The sequence below is a fragment of the Pantherophis guttatus genome, chromosome 2 (assembly GCF_059756535.1).
Source record: "Pantherophis guttatus breed Tessera chromosome 2, ASM5975653v1, whole genome shotgun sequence".
Taxonomy (NCBI): Eukaryota; Metazoa; Chordata; class Lepidosauria; order Squamata; family Colubridae; genus Pantherophis; species Pantherophis guttatus.
Genome location: NC_142064.1, coordinates 140422059 through 140441688, shown reverse-complemented (window position 1 = coordinate 140441688; position 19630 = coordinate 140422059). Strand labels below are relative to the sequence as shown.

General features: G+C 37.0%; 1 protein-coding gene across 1 annotated transcript; it reads left to right on the top strand.

The window, feature by feature from the left end:
• Positions 1–323: 323 nt before the first annotated feature.
• On the top strand, positions 324–18477 carry LOC117662805 (transmembrane protease serine 12-like). The gene is made up of 5 exons (XM_034412453.3): positions 324–524; positions 2214–2418; positions 9902–10167; positions 16637–16770; positions 18069–18477. The coding sequence occupies exons 1-5, from the start codon at positions 422–424 to the stop codon at positions 18306–18308; spliced, it is 948 nt and encodes a 315-aa protein (XP_034268344.2). The 5' UTR covers positions 324–421; the 3' UTR covers positions 18309–18477.
• The last annotated feature ends 1153 nt before the right edge of the window (positions 18478–19630 follow it).

Sequence of the window (19630 nt, the reverse complement as noted above, 5' to 3'; positions counted from 1 at the left end):
TTTTATATTTAGTTATTAAATGTTTTATTTATGTATTAAATTTATTTGCCGCCCATCTCGCCACAAGTTTATTCTGTGTCCCCCATTACTTTGGAAGGTAAGCAGGTGGTGTCTGCCAGTCAGGATGAGAGTAGCCAAAGGGGCCCATATGGTGATGAGGTGGGCCCGGAGTCCCCCGATTCAGCCAGCGGTTATTTTAGTCGGATGGGTTCAATGACAGCTTGAAAGCAAATCCCCGCCTTCCTCCTCTCGGTGGCTGTGCCTCGATTTGCGCCAGGGTAACACCTTCGCGAGTGGGTTCCCCGCGAGGCTGACGAGGAGAACCGTCGTTCTCGCGCCGCTTGTCGCCTGACCCTTAGCGGGCCCCGCCTGAGGGAGAACGCACGCGAAGTCGGCCGCCATTTTGCTCCTTGGACGGACGATGAGCCGCAATTTTAGCCCCACCGCTTTTTCCTTTTGGGCTTTGCTTGTGCTGTTCAGGGAAGCCGCGCCCAAAGCTCTGCCCCTCCTGAATCTTTCCGACGGTGAGCCAACGTGTTGCTCAGGACTGGGTAGCCCAATAGATCGAGGGGGGGGGGGGACACTGTCACCGGAGTGCGCGGGAATCCTTGGCCGAGGGCGCGCAAGGGCCAAGGCCGTTGTCGGAAACGTCTCCTCGGCGGGAGAGGTTGCGAGCGTTCCCGAAAAGGAGGCTTCCCCCGGGCTACCCTCCTGCCATTTTTCCAACAGTGGCGAGTCTCGAAAGGCCCATCGGCGATTGCATAAATAGGGGCGAAAGTGGGGGTTGCCCCAGGCCTTTGCTCTCGGTGACTAGTCCGCGAGGATGTCTGCGCAAAGTTGCGTTCCGACAATGCGAAGGTTTCCTTCCCTACGAACTTTCTCGACGGTACAGCAATTAGGTTGTGGGCGTGTGAACCTCTCCTCCTTTACTTTTGAAATGAGCAAGAGTTACTAGGCGTGGATGCTGCCGTTTCCACAATTGTCATTGAGATCCAGTCCCAAATATAAGGGCCCAGCTGTTTTCCCAGTTACTTTACCTCTCGGCCCGTAAATCTGTTGTTGGTGCTCCTGTAGGAAATTCTGAGAAGCTTCTTTGGCCACATTCAATTTGTTAGTTTTCAGGCTTGAAGGACGTTGATTCATATAATTGCTTTGGACCTATGTCTTACCAGCATTGCATTACAGCTGTTTTTATTATGGAAGAAGTATTGTTGCTAGTATTGTAGGTTTGACTTTTCACATTAATTGGAGCTGTTGAAAGCAGCTTGGGTTGTTGGTAGCAATTCTAAATAAAAGGGCTGTTACAACTTTTGCCTGGTGTCTAATATATAAAGGCAGAATATAAATAAATACAAATACTATTATGAGAATCTTGTAAGTATTTCAGATTGGATAAGTCCCTGCAGTTTTCTTGGCAGGATTTTTCAGAAATGGTTTGCCATTGCCTCCTTATTAGGACTGAGAGAAAGTGACTGGCTAAAACCACCCAGTTGACATTGTGCTCAAGGTGGACTAGAACACACAGTCTCCCAGTGTCTAGCCTGACACCTTAACTGCTATAGCAAAGTGGCTCCCATTCCATTGTTGTTAGATACTGTTTTGCAGCCAAAATAAAAATATGTAGACCAGTATAATGTGGAACTGGGAAGATTTGGAATCAAAACATCACTGATTTACCAATTTCACTGGATAACTTTGTGCAATTTTTTTAGCCTAACAAAATTTTTGTAAAAATATTACAAGGGAGTACAATTACTCTATTCTGATCAGCATGTAGGAATAGTATCATGAGATTAAAGTCAATTACTTTCGCAGTTTGTTTTACTGAGGCATCAATTGTGGACTTCCTGTGAGTTTAGAATTAGGCATTTAAACACCTGCAGATGTTTTGGATTACAACTCCAAATCTCTTTACTGCTGATCCCACTGACTGGAGCAGATCAAAGTATTAGCCAAATTGACTTGAATTTACTGCTGCTTCAATTCAAATGATTAAGTTGGACAACTCTTCTAATAATAAAAGCTAGTGGTATTTCAGAATCATTAATCTTCTAACAGTATCTGATCCAATAACAGCAAATATTTCCTACCCAGATAAATTTTAAAAAGGCTCGTTGGTTATTATTTTATGTATGTTTTAAATGTTGGTATTGATTTTTGAGATATTTTAGAATAATTGAAAATTAACAATATAACTACATTTTGATTTCCAGGATGTGGAGCAAGGCCTGCAATAGTTAACATAACAGCAGAGACTCAGTCTTTAGGTGGACATGTTGCTCAGCTTGGAGCATGGCCATGGCAAGTTAGTCTTCAGATTTATCGTGTTCCATCAGGTCGATATCAGCATGTATGTGGCGGATCTTTAATTAATAACAACTCGGTACTGACAGTAGCACGTTGCATTAAGAAATGGGTGTATGTATCTTTAATTTCTAAATCTTTTTCTGTACAGTTTGAAGATTTTAAATAACTGATTGAATTTTGGAATTATATCTGCAAGGAGAGATTTGGAAAAAGTGTTTTAGTATATCTTCAGCCTTAACAACACTTGTTCAATTTTTTTTAATCAAACTAGATAAAATTAAGTTAGATAAAAACTAGATGGTATAGGGGTGGGCTTCAGCAGGGGGTTGGACTACAAGACTTCCAAGGTCCCTTCCAACTCTGTTATTCTGTTAGATTCAGCAGCTTTTAACGCACGCAGAACATATTTTAGGAGAGGGAAACAGCTAAAGAATTTCTTTTTTTTTGCAAAAAGTGTTTTTATTTTTTTCCAAACATACAAATTACATCCTTTCGGAACAGCTTTGATCCGGTCATCACTTAGTTCAATTTTTAACAAAATCTTTAACAAAATTTTATCTATTCTATTTTGCCATAGCACTTATTTCTAAATCTTAGATCACATATACAACTAATACCATATTTAAAAAATTTAACATATATTTACTTAACTTTACTTATATTTAAGGGTTACTTAAAACAATAACCCTTCTATTAACCCACCTCAATTCTTAATTCAATTAATAACTCACAATACAACAATTCTTACTCTAAATCCTCACTATTAACAATACAATTCAAACATATTTATGTTTCATTATGCTCATTAAATCTTTATTCCATTATTACTTTATCAAATTTAAATCTTATCTTTTTAATTTTAGAAATATAGCAATTTAACATTTAAACATAGTTCTTAGTTCAAATAATGCTCTTTAACACAATTTCCCAATTATCCTAAATTCTATCAAACCATACCATTTACCGTATTTTCCGGCATATAAGACGACTTTTTAACACATGAAAATCTTCTCAAAGGTCGGGGGTCGTCTTATACCCCGGGTGTCGTTCTCCTGTAACCAGGCAGACCAGCCCAAAAGGCTCTGACGAGCCTTAAATGGCTCTGGCGATCCAAGCTCTGACGATCCCAGCTGAGTTGCCTACTAATCAGGCAACTCAGCTTGGATCGCCAGAGCCATGTAAAAGGAAAAATGTTTTCCCCCTCCAGCTTGCTTACCTTATCTGCTAGTCGCAACGCTTGCCTCGCTTTGCTTGCCTGAATCCATTCCATCATCAAGCCACTCCCTGCCTGCAATCAAGCAGGCAGGGAGTTGTGGACTTCAACTCCCAGAATTCCTCAGCCAGCAAAACAAAGCTGGCTGAGGAATTCTGGGAGTTGAAGTCTACAAGTCTTAAAGTTGCCAAGGTTGGAGACCCCTGTTCTATTGGGTAAGCTTTTTTCCCCTTTGGGAGCTTTAAAAAAATAGTTAATTGGGGGTTTTTTTAGTTGTTGTTTTTTAGACCTAGCCATTTAAAGTTTAGGAAGTTTTAAATTTAGCTTTCATATAAAAATAAAAATAAAAATAAAATAAAATAATATTTCTGCAGCTTTCTGAGATTTAGTGTGTTTCTGTAGTGTTTAACTACACAAACACACAAAATCTCACAAAGCTGAATGTGGAATTTTGTGTGTGTAAAGTGTGAAAGTTATTTTTTTGGGCTTTTTGTGGCTGTGCGACGTTCCTGCTTGTTGCAGGGGCCATTTTGAGTCTAGCACAGCTGCTTTTACATTGTGAGTGAGCCAGTTGTGTTGTGTTGTGTGTGTGTAAAGTGTGAAAGTTGTTTTTTGGGGCTTTTTGGGGCTGTGTGAGGTTCCTGTGCAACATTATAGTTATTTCTTTTATTTCCATTCTCCAAATCAAATAATTGCTCCAATTATAAAAGTTCCATTGTATTCCCTTCTATTTCTTTTTTTATTCCTCCAAAGTCAAGCCTCTTGTAGACAAGAAAATCCTCCACCACAAGTTCCCATGGTTATTGTCTGTGAAGTTCACAATTTTCCAAAACAAAGAACCAAGTTGCAGTGTTCCTTTTTACTCCAGATGGTGTCTCTCTGCAATCCACAATTTCCAATTGCTTAATAAGTATCCATTTTGTTTCCATTACATCACGATCTTAGTTGACTTCTCTTTTTTCTTTTTCAATTTAAAAATATCAAATATTTAAAGTCCAGTCCAAATTTAAATAGCTCTTCTCACTTCTTTTTTCTTTTTTCCCCTTTTATTTATACATCCTTTTTTCTTCTTAAAGCTTATTATCCGTTCTTTTTATTTTTCTTGCCATTTAAAAAAGAAAGGGAAAAAAAGGATCTCTTTATTTCTTTCCAATCCTTTGACCATGTCTAATTGTTTAAAGTTTCCAATTAGTTTGTTCAGAAATCAATTTTCAATTGGGTTTTTGTTTTTTCCAAATTACATTTCAAAATCCTCTTTGTCCCCATGCTTCTTAGCCGCTATTACGCATTAGGGGTCTTATAGTTGTAAGATGTTTCTCTTGTTGTTATTCAAGCCTGAGTTGGCTGTCACTCACCCGGCTTCAAAAAAACTCCGTTCCGTTTCTTTCTTCTCTCCAGCTCTATACTTAGCCCGGTTGTCCCAGCTTCATGGCAACCGCCATGGCTGCCATCCCCCGCCGCCAACTCACAGAGAGTTCCCTCTGACCTCCGAGGAACTTGCCTGTTCCTCTTGATCGTCTGAGGTCCCTCTCTTTCTTCCCCGTCCCTACAGGATGGTTCCGGTCTGAAGACCCATCGGCAGTGGTTCGGCAGCCGGGGTTTTCACGGCGCTCATCAGAGCCCGCTATTTCCCCAGCTGTCTCGCTGCGACGCCAAACCGGAAGTCAGCTAAAGAATTTCTTTATCTCTTTTCCTTGATAGTTAAAATGCTGTTCACCAGTTTGTCACTTGGCAGAAAACTAAGCTAGGATGAAATTTCTGTTGTTAGGGATAGCTGTTCATTGCTATCCTTGCAATGGTATGATGCCACCAAATGGTGGTGTTTTTATGTAATATGAGTTAAAGTATGAGATTGGTGTATTCCTACAGCATTGTTTCTCTTCCTTCCCACCAAATATCAGAGGCTTGTGGGAGAGCATCTGCCAGTCCCCAGTCCTTAAATGTGCTAGGGTTGGGAGTCTGAGCTGGGGCTCTAGGTTTCTAGATCACCATCTTTCAAGATTCACTCAAAGCTTTCCACAGGTTCCAGCTGTGGTTAGAAAGCAGTATTGCAGGCTAACTCTGCCACAGCCTCAAGTTTGATCCTGACCAGCTCAAGGTTGACTCAGCCTTCCATCTTTCTGTGGTTAGTAAAATGAGGATACAGATTGTTGGGGGCAATATAATGGTGTAAATAGCTCAAAGAGTGCTGTATAGCACTATGGAGCGGTATAAGTATAGGCGGGATAAGCGGTCTAAGAGCTATTGCTATTAATCAACAGGGATTAATAAAGTTGTGAAAAGGGGATCTGAATTTTGGTGGAGCTGAGTTTATAAAGACAGGTGGGGTGACCCATTACAGAACGACAGCTCCCTCCCCTTCATGGCATGTTTTTTCCCACACTTCCTAGCTCTTAACTAGCCTATTTAAACATGGATTTAGCTTTCTTCTGAAGGAGCCTTAAACTGATGATTAAAAGTAGTCCTGATAAATAAATTACAAGCAGGAAAATAGGATGTGGAGTGGACATGGGAGTCACCACTCATATGATACCTACACTGTGTGTGCTGTCTCTTAATTGGACTGATCCCATTTTCAAAGCCAAGTTCCCAAAGCAAAACTCTCCTGGCTGGTTTCCCGTTTAAGGGAAGAACTGTTTTAAAACCAGAACTAAGGATGCTTTTAGTCAGCTTCAGATCTGAATTGGAGATGAGATGAAGGCAAAATCATAATGGCATGACAAAAAAACCCCTCCTGTGTAAAGTTCATTCTGCGATTAAGTGCAAGTGAGGAAAGGCCATGAGTCAGTGGGAGTACAGGAGATTGCAAAGATTATTTCTGCTCCTTTAAGGTAGGGACAAATTTTATATCTGGAAATTTGGAATGCTTTGATCTTTGCTTGTGACTTCAATAGAAGAATTTTCTGAACTATTGAAGTAGGCTGAGGTCTTAAAATTCTTTAGGAAATTATTTTGCTTTCTTTCCTATGCCATATTTTTCAAAAGCAATTTAAAAGGAAATATAAAAAGAGGAAAATTTAGCTTTGGAATTTTTGGCTTTCAGACCATGTCAATTAAATCCACATCTTAATATATTTAATTATTGCCAGGGTAAAAATGTTACCTTAAGCATTACTTTTTTTCCTAATCTATCTGGAGAAGCAAGATGTTTCCAAGCACCATTAACCAATTTTCCACTTACTCTTTTAAGGAATAATGCAGTCATTGAATTGTAAGTTGCCCAGAATTATTTATTAAGATGGGCGGTTATAAAATCATACAAATAAATAAATAGAAATGAATAAACCAATTATATTAGCTGTGACTTGTATTACCAAAATATCATCCTGCTTCTGTTCTAGAGGTGGTCCTCACTTAAGGACCATTGGTGCAGCACCATTCCAACTTAGGATCGGAACAAGTGATAGTCAATGACTGGTCCTCATATTTATGATAGTCACAGTATCCTCACGGTCATGTGATGGTGATCCAGGCATTCAGTGACTGGTTTAAAGTTATGAAGAGAACTTTAGAATTCAATGTCATAAGTATCTATTCATTTTTGGCTATCACAAAGCTGTGGCTGTTGAAAAGATAGGTAGCATGCATCTTGCCATCATGCCTCGGTCTAAAGATAATCTAAATTGTTTAACACCACTCTTAAGACCCATATTAGATATCACCCTTCACAAAAACAAAAGAAAAAACCTTTAAGGGCTCCAATTATTTCATTATTTTTTCTGTAAAGAATATTATATACCTATGCCCACACAAACATCAGCAATAGTAAACTTTATAGACAGGAAAAAAACAATATTTATCCTATGAAGTATATTATGCACAGTCCCACTTAGGAACAGGAGGTCCCTGGGTGAGTCCTTCCTTCTCACTTGAATAAAAGATGTACATTATTATTTTTTTGTTAAACTGCTTTTTGTTACAAGACCGGAGGAGCCAAGAAGACATTTCCTAAGACAATATTACTTCTGTACTAAATAATTGACTATATTATACTTAGAAATAGATAAAATATCATGTGTCTGTGAAAAGTTTAAAATCCATCATCACGTGACTCAACTGCTCATTGATTTCAGAATTGATAAGCCACTGAAAAGAGGATGTTAAAGTTTTAGCCATTAAAATGGCATTGATGAAAGGGTCCATTTAAACTACTACTTTTAAATGCTCTCTTTTAAAACTCTTAAAAGCTTGTATATATTATTTTTAAAAACACTTTAAAAATAATATATACAAGCTGAGAGATTTTTCAGATAAAGAAGTAGTCTAATAGATATGGAAGTAGAAAAAAAGCATACTATCTTGAATTATACTTTCTAGGAGATCCATTTTTTGTCTGAACTACCCTTTTTTCTTTAAAAAAAAAGGGGGGGGACTGAATATATTGTAACTATTCAATGAAGGGCAAACTAACCATCAAGTACAAAGTTACTAATTGGACCAGATGATTGCATAATTATGCAGCTGTGCATAAAGGTGGCTATTTTCTAAGACTTTTCTGAAATATTTGCTTTCAGAAAAAAATACTTGCTTTACTGGCTTCTTTATTTTCTAGAATGGCCAATTTCTATTACTGAATCTTTTTGCTTAAAATAACATAATACTAGCACACTGACTTTCCTGCTATACAGCACTCTTATCTACCGTTTTATAGTGATATTTTATTTGGCTAATGTCAATTCCTCTATTTGGGGATTTTTAAAACTTGCTGGCCTGGAATCTAGATAGAAATGAGTACAAAAATCAGCATCTTTCTTTCTATGCAATATGTGTTTACTGTAAAATAAATCTTGGTGATTGTCTAAGGTTTGTTGCCAGTTACACTACCAATATAATATTTTCCTTATATAAATTTACAGTGAACCTTCACTTTGAATACTGTTATTCACTATGCTTCAAAAAGCATACTATTAAATGGTAAAAATGGAAAAATGTAGCTCCTTTGGAGGAAAGATTCTTGGCTTAGAGCACAGGTGTCAAACTCAAGTGTGTCATGTGATGTATCGTGACATATCACGATGTTTTTTGTCTGTGGAGCCAGGGTAGGAGTGGCCTGTGCATGACACATCTGGGCGGGCGGCCATTTTGACAGGCCTGGCTTGGAGCAATGTTATGTAAAGGGAGATACGATCTGAAGAGATATGCAGCTAGAGAGTAAAGATATGCTATGTATGAAATCATACATAATATGAAAAATGGGCAACAAGTAGGTTCTTCTATTGAAATAAGCTACTGACTGGATCTCCAAACTCGACATTAAACTTTGAAATGTTATTTCTGTTTTCCTCTTAGGTTTTCTTACTGGTTTTTCATTGTTTTAATTGTTTTTAACCTATAAAAATGAAGTGTTTTAATACTGTGTGTGATCAACCATACGCTAAATAAATAAATACATTCTATTGAAATTAAATGCAGTGGGTTTTAGTACCAAAATAAATTTTTCGTACAATTTATAATTAAAATATAAGAGTTCACTGCCATCAGATATGATAGTAATAATTAATCCAGATGATTTTAAAATGGGGATGAATGAATAAATTCATGGAGGAGAGAACTATCAGTAGTTAGTAATCTTGCTAGCAGTATAGTAACTACCTGTGAATTAATGTATCATACTTTAAATAGCTGGAAAAACAATGGAAGAGAATTATTGTATTGTCCTCAGTTATTTGCTTTTAAGTTTCTTAAATGCATCTGTTTGGGGACTGGTAATAGATTCCTTCCCCCAATCCATTTAGAGCTGTTATCTCCTGTATCCATGTGGTAATGCACGTATATACAGATTTATCTTTCAGAACAAAAAGATATTGTATGGTATTTGTATCTCATGTTTCTGTATTACAGTTTCCAAATTGAACACTTAAAAATTTCAAGGAATAATTGTCATAATAAAATAAAATCCTAATGGCAGAGAATAGTACCTATGTTCAGTGATGAAATCCAATTTTTTTTACTACTAGTTCTGTGGGCATGGCTTGGTGGGCGTGATGTGGCTTGGTGATCATGGCTTGGTGGGCGTGGCAGGGGAAGGATACTGCAAAATCTCCATTCCCTCCCCACTGCTGGGGGAGGGATATTGAAAATCTCCATTCCCACTCCACTCTGGGCTCAGCCAGAGGTGACATTTGCTGGTTCTCTGAACTACTCAAAATTTCCGCTACCGGTTCTCCAGAACCTGTCAGAACCTGCTGGATTTCACCCCTGCCTATGTTGCTATTTTTATTTAAGGTATCCCCTTGATAAAATTACAAGTTTTCTTACTTGATAGAATTCTTGAACTAAATTAGAACTACAGTACTACAGATTTTAAGATTGCATAGCTCTAAAATTATATAAAGCAGCCACTGAGTCTCATTAATTCTACAAATGATTTTATTGTCCTAGGAACCCAGAATATTGGAGAGTTGTGATTGGTTTACATCATCTTTATAAACCTCATTCTCACACCATAAGTCGTCGGGTGAAAAGTATCATTGTCCATTCTGGTTTCAAGTGGGACAGCTATGAAAATGACATTGCAATGTTTAAACTTGTGAAGCTTGTTGAGTACAATAAATATATTCAGCCTATCTGCTTACCTCAGAATTCTCATTTAGTGACTGATAAGAATCCATGTTACATAAGTGGATGGGAAAACAGAAAGAAAAAAGGTAATTATTTAATCTTTCTGCAGATAACATTTCATGAACTCAGAAAGCTTTCATATTTTAATTCAAGTAATTTAACTTACGGTACTATGGAGCAGGGACCTCAGGGACCACTAAATTCATAATTTTAAATCCTACAGACCACTAATATGATCTGCCTAATGACCAGCTGAGTGGATGCGGCTAGGTGGTCATGTGACTGGGTGGACGTGGTCAACTTGATGTCACTCACATCAAGAGGCGCCTCACCCAGGGGTGAAATGCTCCCGGTTCGGACCGGATCGCCTGATCCGGTAGTGATGGCGGCGGGTGGTTCGGAGAACCGGTAGCAAAAATCCTTGAACACCGCCCCCACCATGCCCAGCTGAGCCGCATGATCATCAGAGGCTTTTTTTTTTTTTGTTACTTTTAAAAGCATTTTTTCTACAACCTCTTCCGACGAAAAAATGCTTTTAAAAGTAAAAAAAAAAAGCCTCTGATGATCGCGTGGCTCAGCTGGGATCGTCAGAGGCTTTTCAAAGCATTTTTTTTCTGCAGCCTCTTGGCTGAAGAGGTAAAAAAAATGCTTTGAAAAGTTTTTTTTTTTTTTTAAAGTTGGCCACGCCCACCCAGTTACATTACACCCACCACCACCAAGCCACGCCCACAGAACCGGTAGTAACAAATTTTACATTTCACCCCTGGCCTCACTGGCCTCTACTCACCCCTCTCCTGCCAGCCACTCCTCGCCTCCCCGCCCAGGCTCCTTAGGGCTCCAACAGGAAGCAGTTGTTGGAGCTAAGCAGCCACCACGAGAAAGAGTTGGCAAAACAGCTGGCTCAGTTCAAATTGGATCTGACCAAGAAGGAGGCTCAGCAGAAGCACCTCATATGCTTTCCAAGCAGAGGGAAGACCTGCAGGAATGCAAGGCCAGGTACTGGTGCCTGGAGGCTCAGCGGGCTGAGAAGGTCAGCCAGTTCCAGGCCATGATGCAGTCCCACTGGAACAAGGCCCTCCAGCTCCTTGCCACCAGCGGCACTTCCCTTCAGCCTTCACCCAAAGCTCTGCACCAGGAGGCTGAAGAGACTCCAAGTTGGAATTTCTGCCCACTCCAATCCGTACAAAAAGACCCCGAAGGGGAAGACTCTCTGCAGCAACACAAATGTTCACTGCATGTATCCAGCCCAGGACCCCTGATTTAGTGCAATATAAAAAAATGCAAATAATTTTTCTGCAGACCACCAACATTTTCTCCCGGACCACCAGTGGTCCACGGACCAGCAGTTGGTGACCGCTGCTATGGAGAACAGAGTTGGGCAGTAGGGGTTGGGAGCTATGTTTCCTTTCAGCCTACAAGAAAGCATGTGATGCCATCGCTAGGAGGGATTGGCTGATTCTTAGTCCTTCAGGGCAGTTCAGAGGTGCATATGGGAGCAGGAGACCATATGCACCTCTGCATAAATTACTCCCGCTGCTGATATTAAAATCCCTGAATCTCCATCCTTGTCTGTCTGCATTATTAATATTAATTAATACAAATATTATAATATAATATTTATTAATATAACTTTCAGCCTTTGCCTACACATCAAACTCAATTAAATGTCATTATCTGCTGAATTACTTCATATTACAGATGTGAAGCAACTTTTCTTTTGGCCAATGATTCAAGCAAATTGATATGAGTGCTTTCATATTAGGGCTATGAAATGTTATGGAATATAAAATTATAGGCTAAGAAAGAAAACCCAGGAGAATGAATAATTTTCATATAGTCTACATTAAATCATATGTATTTAATCATGTTCCTTTCCATTATATTAAATATTTGGTGACAAGTTCTTGAGATGCTCTTGTGCCTGCATCTTTTTCAGGCATATTTGTTTTAAATAAATTGCCCCAGGAATCACGAGCCTCACTATTTTGTTCTGGTTTCCTGATATAATCAACATCAAGAAATTATCACATGCCCCATATAGTCAGCTGAACAGATCAATCTGTTGTTTTCTAGGTAAAGAGAAGATTAGTAGACTTCTGGGGAAGCTGTTCAGGTTTCCTCTCTGAACAAGAGAGCACTTTGGAATGTCCACATATGCTCCAGACAATTGCTTCTTGCAAGGAGATCACCAGCCAACAATCTCCAGCAGGTTTAAAGCTTTGGGAGATGAGGGTTTGTCATCTTCGCCCAAGCTGGCACTTTTTCAAAAGATACTGGATTTCCTTTCTTAATCACTTTCAGAAATTGCTTATTAACTGTTTTTCAGATATTAAGAACCTAAAGAAAGGCAAGTTTTTCTACAATGAAGTGAGTTTCCTTCACTCCTTAGCAGAAGATTTAAATACAAATATAAGTAGTTAAAAAAACCTTTGGGTAATAACCTGCAAAAGGATGATTAGAATGTGGATTTTTAGAAGTTATAAATGAACTAAGAGTCCAAATTGGTTTGAAATAAAATTTTTAAACTAATTTTAAGAATCCTTCTCATGGGAAAATGCTGTTGTTTTTGTATGGATACATGGATATAATGAGAGGTGATTTTGAAGGTTGGACACTAGAGAGAACCAGAAGGAACTAAAGGACAAGAACACTTAAATCTGAATGGAACAAAATACTTTAATATTGAATGTATTGAAGGATGAATCCAGAAGTTGATTTTAACAGTGCCTGCCATTACAGATAGACCTCGACTTATGACCACAATTGAGCCAAAAGCTCTGTTGCTAAGCAAGGCAGTGAAATGAATTTTGCCCCATTTTACAATTTTTGCACAGGTGAATCGCTGCAGTTGTTAAATGAATGATGCTGTTGTTAAGCGAATCTGACTTTCCCCATTGACTTTGCTTGTCGGAAACTGACTGGGAAGGTCACAAATGATGTTCACATGACCCTGGGACAGTGCAACTGTTATAAATATATGCCAGTTGCCAAGCACCCAAATTTTGATCATGTGATGTTGCAACAGTCATAAATCTAAAAATGATCATAAATTCACTTTTTCAGTGCCATTGTAACTTCAAATGATCACTAAATGAATTGTTGTAAATCAAGGACTACCTATATAGATAGTGTTTGGAAAAATGGTATGGAAGAGGAGATGTTTTATTGGCTATGACTGAGATTGATTTGAAAGTGGATTTAAAAATCATTGGCTACAGGAATGGTATGGAAGGAGATGCTATACTGTAAATACAAATTAAACTGACTGCTATACTGCCATACAAATTAACAAACCAAAAGACCTGGATAACTTTTTTATATTGGATTTACAAAAGAAACTTGTTAAAGTTTGAAGAATTTTATGAGAAGGAATAAAGACAAAATGAGGCAAAATAAAGTTCTAGGACTATTATTTCAGGGGATTGTTATAAGTAAAGGGAAGGAATATAAAGTTAATTTATTTGATCAAGGTTAAAAATGGACTTTGCTCATCAGAACTCAATGATGAAACTCTAAAGATTTGGTGGAAGATAACATGAGATATGGGGAGAAGAAAACTTGTTGAATTTTACAGGAAGGTAGTAAGTTACTAGAATAGTTTATACTTGCTTCAAGGGGAAGTAAATTCTATATTTTTCTTTTTTTAGCGATATTATTTTTTTTCCATTTTCTATTTTTTTTCTTTTTTCCCTTTCTATTTTTCTTTTTCTAGTTTGTATTAATTCTTATCTTTTTAATAATAGCATTCAGTAACATTATTAACAGTAAGAATAACCTGTAGTTGGTGAAATGTACTTTGATTTAGGCCAGTGATGGCAAACCTTTTCGGCACTGAGTGCCCAAACCAGAATGCCCGCGCATGCCGGAGTGCCGGAAACCCAAAGGCCAGCTGGCCGGTGCATGCAAAGAACAGCTAGCGACAGCACACGTGCATGTGCCATAGGTTCGCATCACAGCTATAGGCTATAGTTGCTATCAGGTTCCAAGTAATGCATCCATTACAAATCGAACTCCGAGGCATTGCATTTCCTCAAAGAACAAATTTATTTAGATATATCATCTTCACAAACTAAATTCATGTCAGAATAACCAAGGATACAAACAATCCCACATCCCAATCAAATTCAGGCTTGACAGTTGCCTTTTGGTTTCAAATTGGAGCATTACTTAACACAAGTCCAGAGGGAACATTGTTAAAGATGTAAATGTGATATTGAAGTTGTACTCCTAAAATATAACATTCAATATTTTTAAAGGCTTTGGCATTATCAAGCCTGTTTCTTGGGAAAGAAACTAATTTTATGTAGATGGAATTAAACTAACAGTTACTCTTGCTGTTAAGGAACAGAGTCAAGATTAAAAACATGAATTTTTATTATAAAGTTAATAAAACTATATTTAGAGAAAGAAAATAGAATAAAAAGAGTAAAAAATAAAGGGAAAGGGGGAAAAAGAGGAAAGGAAGACAAAATATGTAAATAATTAACTCTCAAACTTCATCACAGGTATAAACAAATTTAGTGATTCTTCACCTCCACTAAGATTCCAATTAACCAACATTATATTCCTTTTTTTTATTTCTAACAGTCTTAATCTTCATTCAAACATTGTCCTAAGATTTGATTTTTCTTCAATTCTTTTTTATTTCATCACAAAGAATGCTTTAGGTCTTTTACATACTTGTTTTTTAAATTCAGTAACAAAAAAATATTTAAGTCACTTGGCTCATCATTTGTATTTCCCTTTTGATTTTTAAAATACAATCAGTTTCTTTTGTATAACCAGTGAGAAATCCTTTTCCAAGTTATTCTTTTGGCCTGTCATTTGCAAATCCACTTTCAGTATCAGCTCTAACTTGTTAGATAAAATTTGTTTTGCATTTCTTCAATTTCATTTTTTAAACATAGTCTAACCATAGAGGCAGACACATGACTGACACTATTGATATTGTGGTTATTAAACTCTGGTTCTATTCTTCAAGAGTCTCTGTTAATATTTTGAATGTTATGTTTTGCATCATTTTAATTGACACAAAAGGTACGCTTGTGGTTTTCCCCCCTCTGCCTAGAATCTTTAGTTCCCTCTAGTGTCCAGTTTTTAAAAACGTAAAATTACTTATCATTATGTCTCGCAAAACTAGAAAATATCTATTTCCCATGGGTTCTTGGTTCTTTATAATTAATTCCAAAATCTTATTATGTTTCTATATTCCCAATTTATCTGCCCCCTTGTTCATTTATAACTTCTGAGATCAGTCTTATTTAGTTTTTGCTGTTTATTACAAATTCTTTAAATTTTTAAACTTATACAATTAAAATCTTTCATTCAGGATTGAAGCAAACTCACCTGGTGTTTTCAAACTTATCAGTCCAAAGATCTCTTAATAGTTTATTTTATTTATTTATTTTATTAATTATAATAATATACCGCCCTTCTCCCGAAGGACTCAGGGCAGTGAACAGCCAAGATCAAATACATAAATATAAAACTTAAAAAGAATTTAAAACCAGATTAAATACTTTGGCCCACAATTAAAAACATCCCATTAAAATCCAATTTAAAAGTTTAAAAGTAATTAAAAAGCAATTTTGGAAAGAGAATAGAAAATGTCCTTTAAAAGGTGCTGACCGCAGTTGCAATCAAGATGGCTATTCCTATCCTCTTCCATTGGTCACACCTGCAAGATAAGAGGAGCAGTTGTCTGGAATATATGTGGGTGATCTCCTATCTTCTCCTTCACAGAGAAGACAGGAGCAGGTATATTGTACTCACCAGTTCTTCATTCTTTGCCACAGTTGTCAATTCTGCTTCTGCAAAAATGTCTTCAGTCAACCATTCCTCTCCTGGAAGCCAAATTTTATTTTTATTTTTCTAAAAATGAGATTATCATGTTTTTATAACATTTGAAATATATTGCTAAATTTAAGGATGAAATAATCTTATATTGAAATTACCTGGATATTTTTAATATTTTTTAATTATTATGTTTCATTTATTTTAATGACTACAATGTACGTAGGTGGGGGTTCTATAGAAAAAATTGGATGGGTGAAAAAATGCCTTTTTTCGTCATCTAATGATTTGAAGGCTTAGGACATTATGCTTAGAAAATAGCACTGGATCTAAAGCTGCCAATATTCTGTATTTTTCACAAGGCTTGCGCTTGTCTTACTATACAATTAGCAACAAGGAATCTAGCATTTAAAGATTTAACAACTTTATGATGGTACTAGTTCTTATGAACTGCAGTTCACTCTATCTGATATTCCAAATTATGTCCTTAGAAAAGAGTTTGTGTCTACATATGCTGTTTGTAGAATAGTAAGCATGATTAAGAAAAATGAAGTAAAATAAATGTAAATAGTGATAATTACCTTTTGGTAAGTAGCTTTTGACCTTTTTGTAATGCACATTGCCTAGCATTCAGTGGGGTAACTGAAGTCTTTGAACACTTATTCCATAACAGACTTGTTAGTTTTAAAGGTACAATTTTTTTACTGCTCTTTTGGAAACTCTTGGAAAGAATGCTGAACATATTTTGTGTTTTCTTTACAGGCAAAATTCAAACTGTATTACAAGAAGCTCAAGTAATTACTATTCCACTATATGTCTGTAATAAATACGAACGGTATAAAGAAAGATTATCAACTGATATGATTTGTGCTGCCTCACCAACAAATAGCTGTATGGTAAAATAAAAATATTTTTATAAGTTTTAATTGTATAATATATAGTGTCATTTGGTATTTTGCAGTGCCTTAAATTGAATAATGAGTAGATAAATTAAAAGAATTTATGAATTCATGTATTTTTGAAAGAACTTTATTTAATAAGGAACATCTCAAAGTAATTTGTTCTTTTAAATTAACTATAGGTAGCCCTTGACTTATGACCACAATTGAGGCCAACATTTTCTGGTGCTAAGTGAGACATTTGTTAAGTGAATTTTGTCCCATTTTACGACCTTTCTTGCTGCATTTGTTAAGTGAAGCACTGTTGTTTCACTTTGTTAAGTGAATCTGACTTCCCCCTTGACTTTGCTTCTCAGATACTGCAACTTTTGTAAATGAGTGAGTCAGTTGGCAAGCATCTAAATGTTGATCGTGTGGCCATGGGGATGATGCAGTGGTTGAAAGTGTGAAAAACAGTCATAAGCCACTTTTTTCAGTGCCGCTTTAACTGAATGGTCACTAAACAAATTGCTGTAAGTGGAGGACTCAACTCTCAGCCTTGAATTGGCTTTGTATTGAACACAGACGGGATCAAATACTCTTATTTCTTATAGTCTTATATAGGTTCAATTCACTGTTTTAAAACTTATTGGTAACCTTTTGTATTCATATAAAATTAAAAGTTTGAAAATATTGAATGCAGAGGAACTTCTGACATGAAAATTTTGTATTTTCATGGATTTTTTTATCTACTTTTTAATGTTTTTTGAAGTGTTCGTGTTTGTAGGATTTTTAATTTTTCTGTACATATTTTTTTCTTAAGCACTTTTTCACAGCCCCTATATTGTTTTTAACATAATTTTCATAACAGTTTTGTAGTCTATGATAAATGTGTAATATGCCAACAAAATTGTATCAATATTTTGAAATTGAATAAATAATTGAATTTTTTTAAAATGTATTTTTTGTTAGCTGAAGGCCTGTGTAAATAACACTATCTCAGTGATGGTGAACTTTTTCGGCATCGATCAGCTGGCCAGAGTGCATGCTCACGCAGGAAAACGGAAGACCAGCTCTTCTAATTTTCAGCACTGCCGCATGCAAAAATGCCAGCTGATTGTCGGGCACATATGCACACCAGAAACCCGGAAGAGGAACGGGTGACGTCACGCGTGCCAGGTGACATGGCTGTGTGCCACTTCGGGCATGCATGCCATAGGTTCGCCATCACAACTCTATCTGAACCAAGCAGAAGATTCCTATGTAGTATTTCAGAACTTCAGAATAACATGAACATTTTACTTTTTCCATTCCAGGAAGATAGTGGTGGACCTTTGATGTGCTATTTCCCAAATGTATCCAAATACTATCTGATAGGTATCACCAGTTTTTCCAGTGGCTGTAATCAAGATGATTATCCAGGTCTCTATACACGTACAATTAGCTACAGAAAATGGATAGATTTTAATCTTCATGATAAAACTACAACCGCAATGAACATCCAAAGTATTGTTGTTCTTTTAACTATGGAATGGATAACCTTTCACCTTCTATAAATAGACACATTCTTAGGTGGACTATTTAACATTTCTGCTTGTTTATTTAAACTGTGTCAACTAATTGAATTTGTAATGTATGACTTTACAATCCCAGCAGCACTTAAAATATATTTCATTTGTAATTTTAGTTATCAGTCACATTATTAAATATTTTTGTATTGTTGTATTAAATGCCTGAAATTTTGTTATGCTGTATGATATAAATTAACTGATGTTATCTTTTGGAATATGCAGTAGATAATCAATCACTAAGTTGAAACTTAAGTTACTTCCAAGTAGAAGTATGATGTATGAATTACTGGTGCAAGATTATAGCAAAAATATAATATAATAGCTTGATCTGTCTCAATTCCTCTAGTAGGATTAACTCAAGGTTCATGAAATTGGAGAACGCTTTTTTTCCTTAGTTTGCAACTCCAAATATTTCTATCTTGTTGCTGTAGAGCATATGGAAGAATGAATCATAGCATATTATTGCACAGATAAATTCCTCCCTTTATATCAATGGACTTCTGCCACATCAGACAACACTCATGGATAAAACAAGCTTATTCGGAGAAAACATATACTGGACCCAATCCAAAATCACCTTTGAAGTACCAGCTTTTACATTTAACTAATTTAGACAAAAAATTATAAAGACCTAAAAATAAGTTTCTGGTATGAGTCCTACCGTGTTTTCCCGAAAATAAGATAGGGTTTTATTTTCTTTTGAACCCCGTAATAAGGGCTTGGCCTTATTATCGGGGTGGTGGTGTCTTATTGTTTTGGGGGTGGAGGAGGTGAGTGTGGAACTGGATGTCCCATCGCTGCTGTCACCTCCCCTCCGTTCTTCGTGCCAGCCAAGCAGCTGGCCGCTGTTTTCCCTGACGCATCCCGCCACTGCCGATGGTGGCAGCACAATGAGTCTCAGAAAGATTCGTTTCTGGCAGGTGGGGTGGGAGAGAAGCGAGACGTGGCTCCCCTTGCCGTCTCTTCTCCCCCTCTGGCCGGGCATGGCAGGGCTCCTGCCCCTTCCTTAGCCACCCGCCCCCTTTAGGGATGCAATTTGGGGGTGGCAGGTGGGGCGGGCGAGAAGCGGGACGCGCGTCTTACCTTTCAAGCTCCATTGCATTCCTCGCCATTGTGTCCAGGGAAACACATTGTAAAAAAAGAATTATTGAACTCACGAGAAGGTTTTTTTTTTTACGTGTTTCATGTATGGTACAACAATAAATTTATTCAAATTCAATTTACTGTATTCAAATTCAACAATATTTTCAAAATGAACAATTTACCGTATTCAAACTCAACAATATTTTCAAATTCAACAATCTTTT

Excerpts from the sequence above, each read along its gene's own strand:
- LOC117662805 (XM_034412453.3), top strand. The coding sequence starts at position 422 with ATGAGCCGCAATTTTAGCCCCACCGCTTTTTCCTTTTGGGCTTTGCTT. Across the intron at positions 2,419-9,901 it reads CGTTGCATTAAGAAATGGGT|GAACCCAGAATATTGGAGAG; the intron begins GTATGTATCTTT and ends TTATTGTCCTAG. Across the intron at positions 10,168-16,636 it reads GGAAAACAGAAAGAAAAAAG|GCAAAATTCAAACTGTATTA; the intron begins GTAATTATTTAA and ends TTTTCTTTACAG.